The following is a 16,900-nucleotide window of genomic DNA, read 5'->3' on the forward strand; positions in this document are numbered from 1 at the left end:
GTGTGAGCGACTCTCCCTGTACTCACAGGCCTCTCAATGAGGTCGATGCAGGGCTGCAGGTCCAGACCGAAGTCGATGAAGCTCCACTCGATGCCCTCGCGCTGATACTCCTCCTGCTCCAGGATGAACATGGTGTGGTTGAAGAGCTGCTGCAGCTTCTCGTTAGTGTAATTAATACACAGCTGCTCAAACGAGTTCAACTGTGAGAGAAAAACACTCCATTAGGATCCATCCCTAGCTAGTGTGCATCATCTCCCAGTGTGAAGAGAAAGGTTGTGTTTTTAGGTTAAACTTCATGAGCACTTTAAAGCATAATCAAACAAACATTTTTAAACCTAGTCATACAGGGTTTTAGTTTCCAATTTTCTTAAACAAGCGCACAGCCCTCACCTGAAAGATCTCGAATCCAGCGATGTCCAGGATGCCAATAAACGAGGCCCCCTGCCGCTTGGTTCGGTCCAGAGCTTTGTTTATTCGGTGGACAAGCCAACGGAAAAGACGCTCGTATGTTGCTTTGGCCAGAGCTTCAACGGCAAAGTCAGCCTGAGGAATTAAAATGGGAGGAAAGTCATCCATGATGATAAACACAACTTGTTTATTGTAATCCTTCCATCCTACTTTCATCCAGCCATGCTCCATTTTACGGTTTCTCAGTTTTTCCATATTTTGTTGAGCACTTCTGCATCTACTTGTATTGTAGACATAATATTTACTGATTAGCATCATTTCGTTTGATCTGAAGGTGCTACCTGTTCTTTAGTTTGCGCTTTCTGAACATAGTCTCGTCCCACTTTAATCCTCGGGGTCAGAATGGCACGAGTGAACTCCATCACACTCATCCCCAGCAGGTGACACAGCTTTTGTGCAGCTACACACACACAGCATGGAAGTCAATAATATACCATAAATATACCAGAACGTACAGTACGTGTGCGCACGCGTGTACCTGTGTTCTCAGGCATGGAGGCCTGGTCTGTGTTTCTCTCCTTTTTGAACACAATGTTGCCGAACTGCATCACAGCTGATACCACCTTCAGCATGGCTGTAAACACACACACACACACACACACACACACACGTGTCAAACTACTCCATCACAGTAGTGACTGCACAAAACCATGTGTACAAGTCTCCATTATCACGCTCTCGCTCACATAAGATCTCTTCGTGGGAGAAGCTCATGATGTGCATGGCCTCCATGGTCTCTTGGAAGTTGTCTTTGTCCTGTTGGCCAGGAATGGGAATGTATCCGTTGGACAGGAAGCGATAGTTATTGAAACTCTCCAGCAGGAGATCAGCTACAGGAAGAACAATGAGGTGTTAAATCTCAATTCTCCCTCTCACACTAAATTACAGGAGAGAAGGGAACACTGGGCATGTGAGGTGCAGCAGGGAGGCGAGGCTCACATCTCAGATGTTCTCCTGCTCCAGCCAGCAGCTGGTAGAAGATGTGGAACGTTCTCTCGTCTTTGGCCTGACGAATAGCTCTGGATTTCTCCAGCAGATCTGAAGTTCAAGGTGTAAGGAAACACCAGTGACTTGAGGAGCTCATATTTAATCCTCTTTCTCTGCATCACAGTGACACTAACACACCACTTATTTACAGGATTACAGTTCACCACACAGCACCATCCCCTCACACACTGCATTTGATCATCTACTGATCACCACACAGACCTGCTGCCTCTCATCACAACATTGTGGCTTTAAATCAACCTACACACACAATTTAAAATGAACTTAGCCCAACACCCCCCAAAAAAGTGAATCTGTAAATGGGAGCAGGATACAGGTCTCGATGTTGGCCCCCACGATGTACCCAGTCACATCAAAATTGATCCGGATAAACTTCCCCTGGGGGGGGGGGGGGAAGAAAAGATGAAAAGGAAAGGAAAAAAAGAAAAAAAAAAGCAACAAAGTAATGAAAGAGAAAAAAAAGCACAAGTGTGAAGGAGGAAAAAAAAATTAGGAAAATTATAAATAAGAGGAAGATGGACAAATATTTTACTTTATAAATAAGTCATTTTTTTATAACCATTGTACAGAAAAATTTTAGGAAAAAAAACTAATTTAGGACACACCCACTTATGTATACATTAATTATTCCCCTTTAAGAGAGATGATCGATAAACTTACAAAACGTGAAGAATTATCATTTTTCACTGTCTTGGCGTTACCAAATGACTCCAGGATGGGATTAGCCTGCAGGAGCTGTCTCTCCAACTCACCCTGTACACACACACACACACACACACACACACACACACACACACACACAAAAAAAAAAAAAACAACACTAAAACACACAGAACTAAAAAGTGTGTGGAAAAGCAGAGTTCTGTGCAAGAAAGGAAAGTAAAAGTCTTTCCTTTTTATTTATTGATTTATTTTGGTCTGCATTCTTCCCCAACCCTGTCTGAGTGCACATACAGTATAAAGCACCAAAGTAGTAAAACCAAGTTTTTGAAAAGGAGGTTCCCATGTAAACAATCAGCGCTGGTGAAGCTACAAGCAGCAGGGGGTGTTTAAATCTGTGGACAAAATTTAGCCACATTTCCTGTGCAATTTTTTTTCATTTATAGCCGATTTATTGTGAGACAGACAGACAGACAGACAGACAGACAGACAGACAGAGACACAGAGACAGCAAGTGCTCCTGAGCCCACAGAGAGACACTGCACATTACTTACATACAGCAGGATCTGAAATTAATGGGCAAAATCAGATTGATAATTACTGATCATAAACAGGAAAAGTAAATATTCAAAATGAAAAAAAGTTAGACTGAGCTGCATTTTAAAAAGATGATGCAGGAATAATTTCAACATATTATAAAATGATAAATATTCCATAATTAATTGGTTTTTGAAAGCAGTTAAACATTTAAAAGGCAAGATGTTTAAAAGAAGTAATGAATAGTTATGGGTGGCATCCCAAATCAAATTTTAGGGTATGAAGTAGTGTTTGAACCGTACCCTATCGTGAGTACGCACTACTAAACTAAAGTGGAGTGTGGGAGCCAAAATAAAATGAGCCCCTCAGAAGTGTTTATCATGTTCCAAAAGTTACCGTGAGTGGGGCCGTGTCCCAACCCACACACACCCCAGAGGAAACAGCAAGTGACTCGAGTTTACACACTGATTTGGGACATTCCCCAGATGACCTCTTATTTTTTTGTCCACACGCGCACCCAAAAAAAACGTAAACCCCCAACCCAGATGTGTAGAGATTTGGGAGAACAGATAAGTGGGGAGAGAGCAAAAGGCAGGCACATCTGGAGAAAGATGTGTACAGAGAGACAATGATAAAAATGAGAAATCTAAGAGAGTCAGCGAGAGAAAGGTGTGTGTACTGAGAGAGAAGATGAAAAGCTAGAGTGTGTGAGATGTGTGTTAGTGCTGCATGCAGGAGGAACTTGCCTGGAGTTTGACAGCTTTAGGAGACTCTGGCTGTTAAACAAATGCACAGTGTTAGAGCAGCGAACCGCAGACCCAGTCCATCACAGAGAGGTGTGTGTTCATTCTCAGGACTGAGACGGAGTCAGTTTGAAGGGTTAGTGGCTAAAAGTTCACAGCAGCCAGTACTGCGTCTATGCATTAACATTAAAGGAACATTATGCTAGAATCGCTAAAACGGTAGTTATGCTAACTGTTAGCCGCTTTAGCACAGCAGGATGCAGTCACACTACACGGCTGTGTCCCAAATGCAGACGGGTTCTTATTTCATATGAACCTGGTTCACTTCATGTTTGAACATTATAATAAATTGTCATTTTGGACATAATTTCACTAAAGGATTAATTTACTTCATACAAACTGAAGAGGTCCGCCCCCTCAGTGGAGCGTGTACCAATCAAACCCAACGCTGCAGTGCATTGTGGGACTGAAAGGGTGCACGGAGTTTTCTTCACTATGCTTTTAGACACCTATGAAATGGCACAGCTTGAAAATGGTGCACGATAGAGTGAACGGGGCACAGCTGCACACACCAGCACACAAACTACTTTTTAGTAGTTTAATCTAGTTTCAGGACACGCTGTAGATTATTCCATCAACCAGGGATCGACTGTTCAGGACAAAACCCCTGGTTTTTAACCCCCCCACGTCTATAATTAACATTTCCCCTCAGTCAGTCACTCTTTCCCGTTTAAACTCCAACCATCCTCAAAATCTAATGCATTTGGGACAGAGCTCACACTTCCCCACTTTTCTGTCCCAATATCACCAGTTTAAAACAATAATAAAATGAGAGTAAAGATTGGAAATAAAAACTCACAGGAATGTTGTGGTCCTTCCTTCCTTTGTGTGAGGAAGCGACATGTGCCAGGTATTGAATCACTTTTTTAGTGTTTTCAGTTTTTCCTGCTCCAGATTCACCTCTGAGGAGAGAGAGAACCACACCATTTAAAAGTGAAGAGATGTTTTGTAGGACACTCCTCACAGCTGATTTATGAAATTAATGGCCAATTAATGCAGAGAACTTTAACTGAAATGTTTCTGATCCGAGATCAGATATCAGAGCTCTGACACACTGATACTGATAGCAGCCCCCCCCAACCCCATTATTATCCGATTTTCCTGCAGCACTCTTCTTGTAAACTCCATGCTGTGAGATCATAAATCAGATTAAGACCCAGAAATCTGATAACGCCTGGAGTTTACACCAATAAATCAGATGTGTGCTCGCATGAGTGTATATTAATCTGTTCTAGTTCATGCTCACATCCTTACACACTCGATCAGATCACACACAGCAATCGGAAATAAAAGCTAAACAGAATCTTCACAGGAGCACCACAGGGCAGTCTGAGGACCAGTGTGCAAAATCAATATTTAAATAAACCCCCAAAAAGTAAATAATTAAAAATAAATTAACCAAATCTTTTACAACACCACTGATATAGGGGAGACATCACTGAATACTAGGGGTGTGCAAAATAATCGTCATGACAATGCATCGCGATACTAACTTTCACGATATACTGCATCGATTCTTGACGCCAAATATCGATTATTAATTTTAAAAAATGAATAAATAAAATTGTATGAATGGTTGGCGAACATCAGCCAAAAACAAGTAGAATACAACTTCCAGTCCTGTAGATGTCGCCGTGGAGTCTTTGACACCCGCTGCCTTCATGCCAGTGGCATTTCCGGCGGCGGGCTACTGCGACCTAGACATTCTGCATAGACATCATATGCGACTGCGACTCTGTTTACAAATCTCGCTGGAACAGCGCGCACGACATGCTTGAGCGCTTTTTAGAGCAACAGCCTGCCATCCACGCTGCACTCCTGTCTGCAGAAATACGTAAATCTGAGAAGGACATCTGCACACTCACCGAGTCTGACATAACTGCTGCGGTACTACAACATGCTAAAAGAAATATGCTAAATGAGTGTATTGTTTCCTAATTTGAGGATGCTCCACAAACTATAAATGCATAAGGCATTTAAATATAATGTAAAGTAATGTAACAAATAATATAATGATGATAATTTAATGTACTGAGTAATATAGTATATATATTTTGATATTTATTATTGCCTTGTCCTCCCATACTGCAGGTGCTGCAAAGAAATTGAAAACTGCTGCTATTAGTTTTCTTTTATTATTTTTAGTTTTATAAATCCTATGCAATTTTTGTCATTAGTGTGTCCACTCGTTAAGTATGGAAACAGTATTTGTTTTAATGGCAACTACCTCCAAAGTCGTTTCATTAAATTCAGTTATGAACTGAGTTGCTCCGAGTTATGCATCAATTGGAGACACTATCCAGATCGTACACAGCCACTGGTAATTATGCTCTATTTTTTTTTTTTTACATTTTCACTGAAGTATGTTGAATATATCGCAATGCATCGCAATAATTCAAGAATCGTGATGCATTGTGATAGTATCGCATCGTAGCATGTGAATCGTGATTCGAATTGAATCGTGACTTCTTTGCCAATACCCACCCCTACTGAATACACTGACTGGATTACTTACGTGCACAGGATGGACTGGTCCTCACGATCTGAGAGAGAGAGAGAGAGAGAGAGAGAGAGAGAGAGAGAGAGAGGTGAATATGTATAAAACAGTACAATTAATCCTTTATTCTGAATTATAGGTGATGACTTTAGAGAACGCTGTACACAGCATAATGACATGTTAAAGGATGAAGAAACTCCTGTATGAGCAACTAAATACAATACCCCCCCCCCCACACACACACACCTTTACACACGCTGTTCCAACATCATACAGCATCATATCAACTATACAAGCTTAGATCTGATCTGAGATCAGTGTGATATTACAGCTGTGCCTCACAGAGACCTCTGACTGACCCTCACACACAGGAACACACTCAGCACTCACTCCCTGTGCAGGCTTCCTGTGAAGGGCTGGGAGGACACACACACACACACACACACACACACACACACACACACACGGTTGTGTGAAAATGCAGTGTGTCAATCAGCATGGTGATTAATCTGACAGAAGAAGTGCACACCTCAGTAATCCGCTCCCCCCCCCCACACACACACTTGGATAAACAGAAATGCCCTTTACCACCTGCGCTGTGTGCAATATTCTAATTATATCATGCTGCTTAAACATTCCTGACACTCGAGAGGTGAAGTTATTACAACACATCACTACAATATCCTCTTTAATCACAACACACTGCTTCTGTAGGGCTGTGTGTAACACGCAGCCATTTATACACACAGAGCGTGCGCGCGCAAGAGAGAGAGCACATGCAGTGCGTAAGGACACATAGCGGTGTTGTGACGAGGCTGAAGTTCTTTACACTGAGATGCAGGAGGAATTTGATAAGTGATGGAGGAAGAACAGCGTGTGTGTGTTACTCTCAGACATCAGCATTGGGAAGAAGGGTGCCTGGTGTTCATCCATCTCTAAACTCTGGGATATGGGGGGGGGGGGGGGGGGGGAACGCATTCTTGACTTTCCTTTTAGCAGATTACGGAGAGACACACCGAGCCAAGCGCGGACATTAAACAGAGCTACGGAGAGAAAAAGCTGCATCAGAGAAGGCTCTCATTTCAACATTTTAAAAATAGATATCTTGAACCCCAAGGGCAACAGTGCATCTGTTTATCCCTAATAAAACTGCAGGATAACATGAATGGATTCTGAGCATCATGTACACCAACATCAGAAAATAGAGCGCTAAAGACGTCTATAAACCACAACACAATACTTTGCAGAGACAGAACTCCAACAAGGGTCACTATTCATCTAAAAACATCAACACTTCTCTTCACGGTGACCTTTTGCTAACTATTTTTTAAATTCAGTATTTTAAACTTTTCATTTCTCAAGTTGGATGCAAACAGACTTGTGTGCAAGTTGTATGAGCTTTTACACAAGAAATTTGTGAAAGAAAAATGGCATAAATTCAGGAAAAATAAACTTCACATCCTACTCTTGTGCAAATTTACACACACCACCACAAATGTAAACTCTGACCTGATCGACTTCAGATCCTTTAATCCACATGGATTACTGCAACCTTTATATCTGGAACACACTGTGGAGTTTAAACTGACACTTACAGCATTTAGCCAAAACCCCGATCCAGAGAGACTTCTAGAAGAGCTTTAGAGTCTCGATCAAAAAACACATCCTCACACCAGTTCACTAGATCAGGAACTAAGAGAACCATCCTGAACATTTTCTGAAAACCAGTTGATTTATTTTACTAACATTTAAAAAAAAAAAAAAAAAAAGTGTGCCCATGCAGAGATGAATAGAACTAACTATGACGATAGAAATGGCGGTTTGCAAGCGGAGGAGGGCTGCTCTGTCTGCGCACAGCCATAAAACAGAGCTGATTGAGGATTTACTGCTTACTAATATTTACTATATTAGTAAATTAGTGTTGGCATAAAAGTGAGGCAAAATAAATTCCAGTTGTTTTTCAGCCTTTACCCTGATCACTCATTTCCTGCTCACAGCTGTCGGTGTACTTTACCTTTTATGGAGTCCTGTGGGAGTCACGATATAAAAATGAACTGTATCAGGAATGAACTTTACTGGCAATCAGCACACACACACGAAAATCAGCGTTTGTAAATTTGGAAGAAATTTAGCTCCGTTTGTCTTGAACACTTACACACAACTTCACTAAAAGGTGGATTATTTATATACTTTACCGTTATATGTTGTCTTAACTTTTGTGATACACTCAAGATTGACAAACTGAAAGGTACTACATAAAATTATTCTACATGATATTCAAACAGGCCCATGTAATCAAGGACACTTTAAAACATCACCACTCTCCCCACTGCCTGCAGAGACCAACTCCATGTCATTTCATACGGATTGTGACATCACAGCGCCATTCTTACTCCTTTTATGGACAAATGTGGAACATGTGTTTCAGGAATCTTCAGAGGGGGAGGAAAAAAAAAAAAAAACCTACCAGGCTAATAACGTCATTCATTCCTGCACCGAAGCGTAATTCAGATCATACCCAAGAGCACCGTGCTTATCGACACACACCTGAGGAATCCAACACACTTTACAGGCTGTGTTCCAATCCCGTCATCACCCCTTCATACAGTTCAGACTCCTAACACACTGGGTTTCCCCCTCTCACACTTCCAGTATTTAAAGACCGTTATTAAAGCGGAGTGAGTGACCAAGCACTAGGGGGCAGTGTCCCAGACAGTGACAAAGTTAAAAAATAAATAAAACTTGAGGTGGTTGAGTGGAACACAGATGTGGTTGTTGGCACCAAGTCTGAGGATCACTTAAGGTAAAAGTGCACTGGAATCTGTTTGGCGTTGCTGTTCCTGGATCTTCACCTGAGCTTCTCATCCTCCAATAAGTCAGTCACTTCACGGGTTGTGTATCGTACTGCAGACACAGAGACGCACGCCATCACAGTTTACTATACAGGAGCTCGTACAGTATGACGAGGAATCATTAAAACTCCACGTAAATCCTCTCCATGGAGAGTTTTATCCGCTAAAGTTCAGGCCTCGGTGTGTGAGAAGTCGTTTACTTTAGGAGTCGTGCTGCACTGATCTCAGATCAGATCTCTACACTGATTTTAGAGCCAATAAACAGAACCCCACACACACCCACACCTATAACCAGTTCGACACATTGCAATATTCAAAACTATCAGGCTCTTCAAAACAGGCAAATGTGCTCATTTGCATTTAACTGTTCCCCCACCCAACCTTCCGATCACTTTACACAATTCAATTCATTTTACTTAATTTTTACAGAAAGGTGCAAATTCTAGATCATAAATCCTGTTGAACATTTAGACTGAAGAACTTCTTGAGGTCTGTGCACGCGCGCTCTGTGCTACATTCCTACAGACAGCTGGATGTTGGGTGTAGAACCTCTGACCTTTTATACCACACACAGAGAGAGAGAGAGAGAGAGAGAGAGAGAGAGAGAGAGAGAGAGAGAGAGAGAAAAAAAAACCCAAATCTTTAATTCAGAATTAAACCCAATCTGAATTTCTCTTGTTCCATAAATCAGTATAAATGTTTCAGTGAACGTGTGAATGGAGTCACGGCTCCAGTCTCTCTCCGTCTGTCGTCTGCTGCCGATGTGGTTTGGTATGTGAGGAATGCTGTGGCTCGTTAATCTTGTGGAGGGGCAGAAAGGGTTTCTTTTGGGGGGGGGGGGGGGGGGGGGGATACGCACACACAAATGGGGCAAAATAAACCCTAGTGGAACAACTAGTCCAAGATCAGTCTCACTTAAAGCTACTTAAAGTTACAGTTTAACCTCTGATACTGGAGACTCCTTCCATAAAATATTAAAAACATCCGTCAGATCAGCGACTACACACTTTTAAAGTCTGTTTATTACCAGTGGAGCGTCCGCTGTACACCCCTGTGAATAACGCACTAGAACAAGTGCATTAACAAACCTGTGCTACTGTCAGAGAATTAAATCAACACCTTCTGACCAATCAGAGTCCGGAACTCAGCAGCAGCATGGTGTAATAAAATAAATGTAGCTGAAACAGCACGAGGCACAATCACAACAGCTCTGTAACTAGTGAGAAACAAACTACTGTGTTAAATGTATAGTATTTATTATTGAAAAGTTTACTGTGATGTCATTCCTCCTCCAGATTCACTGAGCGAAGACCTTTTGCCTTTGTATGGGCCGCTCTGTTGTCCTTGCGGGGGAGGGGTGGGTGGAGCGGACGACACGCGGGTCAGAAACAGAGAATCGGCGTCAGTCTGCTAGAATCAGCCGAGTGACTCACGTCACACTCAGACGTGAATAAAATCCATCTCTCAGATCCCCAGGATAAAGCGTGTGACTCACGGTCCTCAGAAACCAGCATCACCAACTGCTGGGTCATGCTCGCTCACTCACTGCTGCATCATGGGATAGGTCAGGCAGCTGCCTCTCTGCGGCGAATTCCTCCGATTCCCAGCAGGGAAGGAAACACTGCTGAATATAGAATCAATGGAAAATGGAGGAGATCCAATCTCCGATCACAGGCTGATGGGGCAGGACCCAATGTTTTGACGCAGCATTACACAGCAGGTGTGGGACAATAACACTGTTACTACCACATCGACCAATCAGAGCACAGTACACATAAACCAGCAGCCCAAGCAGATTACGTGTCCGGGACGCTCGCTGCTTATTTGCAGTCGCCTGGTGGATCAGTAGGGTTTCCAGAGGGGGAGACTCTTCTCTAATCTAGTTCTATAATAAAGGGTTTGTGTGTCACGTACATTTAAACATAACACGTTTCAGAGCAACAAGAATCACGTCAATGCTCCAATTATACACCACACACACACACACACACACACACACACACACACAAGCCTTCAGTCACAAGAACTCTGACCAGAGATTAACTACAAGGTGAACTTAGACACGACATCTAACGTTACACAACACAAGTCACAGGAAACCGCCAACACACATCCGAATGTTAGCCTCGGAGGCTCCACCCAAGCGATCCACATGGTCATACACTTTTGTGCACTTTTCTGGTCACGAGCTTCAGGATGCAATCTGATTGACTCACTTTTCTAAACGGAACGTTATTGCGTGGGGCACTCGGCTGGAGAAGTTCTGCAGATTACGTTCAAGTTCGTGGGTTTGATTAGTGATGAGGAAAAAAAAAAAAAAAAAAAACTTCAGGCGCAATATTCTACATCAGGATTAAAAGACCAAGTAACAGCTATAATCTAAACAAAAAGGTCTTCCTCAGGAATTCCAATACTCATTCAAGCTAGCTAGCTACCTAAATTAGTGTTCGTGTGCACTTATTCTAGTATTTAATAGGTCACAAGGACACCTAAACCTGATGACAGGCAAGTGAACAAATTTATGCATTTATTCATTCATTCCCTTTTGTCAAAGGATCAACCATGAACACCGTTCGTAATAAATACCAGTAAGGTTTAATTCTGAAGGAAATCCAGCACAAAAATTCAGAATGTTGTGAGTAAAGAGCTCCTGCTATGGAAATTCCTTCGAAACTCAGCAGATTCACTGCAGTCCAGGTGAAAGCAGAGAGGCCTGGAGTCACTTCAGAAGGACACAAAGTGCTGAAACACATTACTGTTCATTTGGGTTTATTAGGACCAGGTGGAGGAACACAACCTCCAAAGCCCAGGAGAAGAAAGACGACACGTACACGCTCGCATTCCTCCACTGAATGGAGAGAAAAATAAATGGAAGATGAAGCTTCAGCAGATATTAAACCTGCACTGCATGAGGTCCTGACCTTTTAAAGGTCAGACGTTTTACTCATTTCCTCATCATGAGCAGTTTTGCATTCATTTTACACACCACTTTTAAATGATCAGTATTGAATAGCCAGGACTCGTTTTTCTTGTTTCTTTCTGCACTGCGTTAAAGTGCTGGAATGTACCATTTCAGCAGACATAACGTTAACACACTGGAGTTATCCTGCACTCACCCGCGTGAACAGCAGGGGCAGTATCGAGCAACATGGCAATGTCACGCATCAGACTGATCAAACTAGACCAGCGTCCTTTTAAAAAAATAAAGAAAAAAAACCCACCCACCCCACACTTCAGTTCTAATCTAGACCACTTTTAAGTAGTAACACTATCAGATTTCCTCATCACGCAGCCTGACTCAAGTCTTTAAAGTAGCAATCTTCAGGATGTTCCAGATTAGTAAACGCATCAACTAACAGATTCAAGACACTCACAATGACAGGGAAAGAAAATTTTGAGAGAGAAGCCAACAGCTCACGTGTGTGTTTTTAAAGTGTGTATCTCAGTTCCAGAATAGCAGCAGGAAGTCGCTGAAACGTTAACAGGTTGCCATGGAAACCAGAGTTGTTTCAACGCTGAGCTGTCTGGTGGACATTGCTTTTTAAAAATGGTACACCAGAGAGAACATGAACACGCACAGTGCTGCTTCATTCAGGATTATTTTATTTTTAAAACAGATGTTCTCTCGAACACTAGCCATCACGCTCCACCTGTTAGCTTCCTTTCATCAGCTAACTAAACTAGCGTAAATTACTAGTTAGCATCAGGTACCGGGTGGTGTTGCTGATATCGGGATTGAAAATGGAATCGGTGAGTCACTTCTCGGCACTTGCCATCACTTCTTTATTATTTATTCCTCGGTTCCCATAACAGTCTCAACTGCAGAACTTATAAAAAGAGTTTTAAATAGACAGTAAATTTCAGCTTCTGACCCCAACGCTTTATACTTTCATTTCGTATTTCCCCTGCAGTATGTGGTTTTGCTAAAGCGCACTGGGAGCCACGTTCCCCCTAAACATACGTTTTCATTTAAGCAAGCGATCCTTTCAACACGCGTTCCACACTCGCTATAATTACAAACTTACTGCAGTCAACAGCCAGTGATGGGGATCATGGAAAATATTTGGAAAAGCCATCAAAGGTAGATGCGCCTCTGTGTCTGTGTGTGTAGATGCAGCACTTGTTCAATCCAAACCACATCCAACGCTGGTTGTGGCTGTACAGTGGCATCTCGGACCAGTCTGGTAAAATCAGGGCTGTGTCCCAAACACAAAACCATCACTAGGACAGAGATCACCACTTAACTCCAAACACCGCCTGGTCGCTAATAAGCAGTTAGCATACAAAAACAGGAGTGAGCCTCACTTTCTCCCTCATCATGTTAATAAGAAACCATAGAAGTGTAAACTCTGTCCTGAAGACATCAGAAAACAAAGTTCCAGCTTCACCTCCAACTACTACACAGCGCTCACACTGGAGACTCCTTCCAGAGATCTCACACACACTACAACCTGTGTATTATCTGCTGGACACACCCCTGTGAATGAGCAGTTACTATAGAAACCATGACAAATGCATTAATGTAAACCTGCACTACTGTCAGAGCTGCTGTTAGAGAGAATTAATCAACACCTTCTGCCCAATCAGAGTGTAATGTACTGAAGTTACTTTCTCCCCCATTCATGTAAACTCTGCACAGTGTAGAAGAGTGCGGTGATCACAGCATGTTTGATGCTCGTCACTGTGCCAGCAGACGTAGTAACACGTACACACAGCGAGTGTGAGGAAATTCCCCCCAGTACGTCTCTCTCTCACACACTTACACAAAGGCTCCATTGTACCCCACAACGAGGGTCAGACACTCCGAAAGCCACCATTTTATGTGCGCTGCATCTCCTGCTGTAAGGCCTGATTGAAACATGACAGCTGAAGGAGATGTGGAATGTTCCAGAAGATAAGTCCTCCCACTTTCTTTTCACTTGCTGGACACACTTTTACCTGAGAGATGATGTGATCACTTCAGATAAAAACAACCAGGTTTCAGGTTTAAATACACAACAGGACACTAAACTGCAGCTGTGTACACACAATCCAGCTTGAATAATTAATACAGTGATAATATGCTGTTCTGGACTAGGGCGTGTCTCAAACAGATGGTGAAGTGGCATCTCACAGTGTGCACTTACACACACGATGTTGAGTCAGTACTGCGACACACAGGTACGTAAATAAGTAAGGTATAACGTGAGTAAAGTGAAAGTTTGGTTAAAACTGAGGCCATGTACACACGTAGCCGGGTATTTTTAAAACCGAACATTTCCCCCCCCTCCGTTTATAAAAATGTTTCATCCACACCACCTCGTCTTCGAAAAAAATCCCTTCCGCACATAACCGAACATCTGCGTTTTCAATCACATTCATAAGCATTCCAAACCTGTAGATGGCATTATTTCCCCAAATCCTACCCCCTAATCACATCAGAATAGCCCTCTGTTGGCGTCACTTCCGCCTAAACATAAAACATGGCGCCAAGCTCGTTCGTCTGGACAGACAGACAGAATTGCTTTTAAACAAAATTTTGGAGTATAAACTTGAAAAAGACGCAAGAAAACATTCATTAGGAATCTTGTCAAAGCAAATATGTGGACATATTGACCCTGTTTTTGGAGCAGTATCCCGCGGAGAGTTCTAACGACTTCCCTCATGAAAGGGGCGAGCTAACGCGGAGTATCCTGACCACGAAAATCAAGGCTGTGAGGGGTAAATATCGGTTGGCTGTTGACAACGGACGCAGGAGCGGGTTTGGCAGAGTTGTTCTTCTCTATTTCGAATTATGCGAACAGACATGGGGTGGTTCCCCCGCGACCACAACCACGCCGTCTGGCATAGAAACAAGTGATTTGAATGACAGCCTCCCTGTTCCTTCGCCTACTGCGTCCTCCTCGTCCACCGTGGAGCCATCCGATACTACTTCAGATACCGAGCAGGAGAGCAGTGCGACATCCTCAGTGAAGGAAAGAAGACACTTGTTGCAGGTACAGCATTTGCAGTTTTGCTTAACAGTATGTAGAAGTTTACGTCATGCAGATGCCATCTGGACGCTATAGTTGCACTGAAATAACCATTCAAACATGAACTTTTTTTATTTTCTTCTTTAAAGGAAAAATTGAAAGGACATCGGCACAGCCGAATGAGGAGAAAGCTGCCCACGGAGACCCAGTGGCTTAATGCAGTGGAAGAGGACCAGTGTGTGAAGAGATTGGTGGACCTTTTGGAGACATCAGAGAAGCAAGCATCTGATATCTTTGCTAAACTTTCAGAAACTCTTAACATGTTGACTAAAACCGTGTCAGAAAGTTTTAGTGTCCTTAGACAAGTCATGCAGCCTCCACCCCCTCAGCCATCACACTACATGCCATACGAAGCAAGAGGGCACATGTCACGCACACCATATACACAATCAGCACATCCCAATCAAGCTTTTCAGTCATTCGCAAACAGCTCACCTCCTGTCAGAGGAACACAGTGGAACAGGAAACACGCGGAAGAGTTTGGTCGCATCTAACTACAGCCCCAAAAAATACCGTTGGCCATACTGAGCCTAGCTACATTGCTAACAGGAGTGACAGCGCGTCTGACTGACTGGGAGGTCGCGCAAAGCTCAGAGAGGTACGGAGCAGCTCGTCTCAATTCAGATAAGAGCATATTTCATTATGGAAGTACGGTGGACTGTTCCTTTACTTTTTGCATTGAAAATGCAAAGTTATTTTCTGTAGCATGTTTTTAAAATGCATTGTTCTTTGTTAAATCCTTTTTCCTAGCAAATTCTCTTTGAAAATTCTTACCTTGACTTGAGTATGACAGTTAAATACCTGTTTATTCATGCTGTTTGAGTATACCAAGTGTGACACGAGGCAATATTGATTTTCAACAGTTTTATTTCTGCAGCAATACTGATGGCAGCGGCTCTCATACACACAATGTTAAGTAATGCCGCTTTTCCACTACAAACGCGGCTGAGCCGTGCCGTGCCGAGTCGAGCTGAGTGGGGCTGTTGGAGTTGCATTTCGACTACAACCGCGCTGAACCGTGCTGGCTGGAAGTGGGTGGACACATTGGGTGGAGTTAGCGAAAGTGGGTGGACGTCACGTGATGTCGTTAAGCAGCGCAAACAGTGACATCAGTGACAGTGGCGGAACAAGTCAGAGCCGGGCCGGGGGCGGGGCAAATGACCGGGCCCTTTATTAAAGCTTATCATAACATCATTTTAGGCTACAAAATGTCCGCAACTGCGGTGATTACCAATTTCAACACTACCGGGTGCAACTATGTTATTTAGTACATCAAGTCCTTCAAACGAACATGTAACTCAGAAACAAAAAACATTAGGATACTGTACATGGCTCATAATAAAACATCAATAGCCTATACTGCGCACATTATTTGAAGGGCATACGAATGAGCACTCAGAGGTTGCAACGGTGACAGGAAGAGTCAGAAATAAAAGGAGGGCGGTGCAAACCTCACTGAATGCACTGTGTTTACCAATTTCAACACTACCGGGTGCAACTATGTTATTTTGTACATTAAGTCCTTCAAACGAACATGTAACTCAGAAACAAAAAAACATTCGGCGACATACTGTACATGGCTCATAATAAAACATCAATAGCCTACTGCGCGCATTATTTGAAGGGCATACGACGAGCCTTGCGCTCCGCGAACTCGTCCACGATGCTCTGTCTGTCACTGATTCAGTGATCTTTTAAGCGGTAGTCTCACGACCCGAATAGTAAACAATAAACATGGAGGACATGGAGTCGTTAGTGTTGCTGGTCTTGGTGCTGTGGCTTGTTGTCACCGACAACGCCAACAGATACTGGCAAGAGCGTATAGATGAGGCGAGGCGCATAAGGCTTCAGAAATTCTCGTAATTCATAATTATTCTTCTTCCGGGTTTGCGGTGTTTACAGATCCCAGCGCGCTCGCGGGGCGTGTGTGGGCATGTGAGGACACGCCTCCTCACCAATCAGTGCACAGGGGAGTGTCTGCTCACACCCCCAGCCTCACTCGGCTCGGTTTGGCTCGCTTTAGCCCCACTCCAAAACGGTGCGAGTTTTAGGGGCTAAGCAGGG

The 16,900-nt window shown here is 43.1% G+C and overlaps 1 protein-coding gene across 4 annotated transcripts in view; it reads right to left on the reverse strand.

Annotated features, from left to right (window-relative positions):
* Nucleotides 1–16,900, reverse strand: part of LOC132884689 (myosin-10) — a 48,082-nt gene that overhangs the window by 18,625 nt on the left and 12,557 nt on the right. For 2 of the 4 annotated variants that reach the window (XM_060918542.1, XM_060918545.1), the window contains exons 4-15: nt 5,992–6,019; nt 4,276–4,378; nt 3,420–3,449; nt 2,691–2,702; nt 2,137–2,229; nt 1,791–1,854; nt 1,408–1,506; nt 1,155–1,298; nt 947–1,042; nt 750–868; nt 391–543; nt 27–200 (exon numbers count right to left, since the gene is read on the reverse strand). In XM_060918542.1, the coding sequence (XP_060774525.1) occupies nt 27–200; nt 391–543; nt 750–868; nt 947–1,042; nt 1,155–1,298; nt 1,408–1,506; nt 1,791–1,854; nt 2,137–2,229; nt 2,691–2,702; nt 3,420–3,449; nt 4,276–4,378; nt 5,992–6,019 (1,115 nt within the window). The remainder of the gene's footprint in view (nt 1–26; nt 201–390; nt 544–749; nt 869–946; nt 1,043–1,154; nt 1,299–1,407; nt 1,507–1,790; nt 1,855–2,136; nt 2,230–2,690; nt 2,703–3,419; nt 3,450–4,275; nt 4,379–5,991; nt 6,020–16,900) is intronic. The other 2 variants (XM_060918543.1, XM_060918544.1) reach the window with 2 other exon arrangements.

The sequence above is a fragment of the Neoarius graeffei genome, chromosome 4 (genome assembly GCF_027579695.1).
Source record: "Neoarius graeffei isolate fNeoGra1 chromosome 4, fNeoGra1.pri, whole genome shotgun sequence".
In the NCBI taxonomy this organism is placed as follows: Eukaryota; Metazoa; Chordata; class Actinopteri; order Siluriformes; family Ariidae; genus Neoarius; species Neoarius graeffei.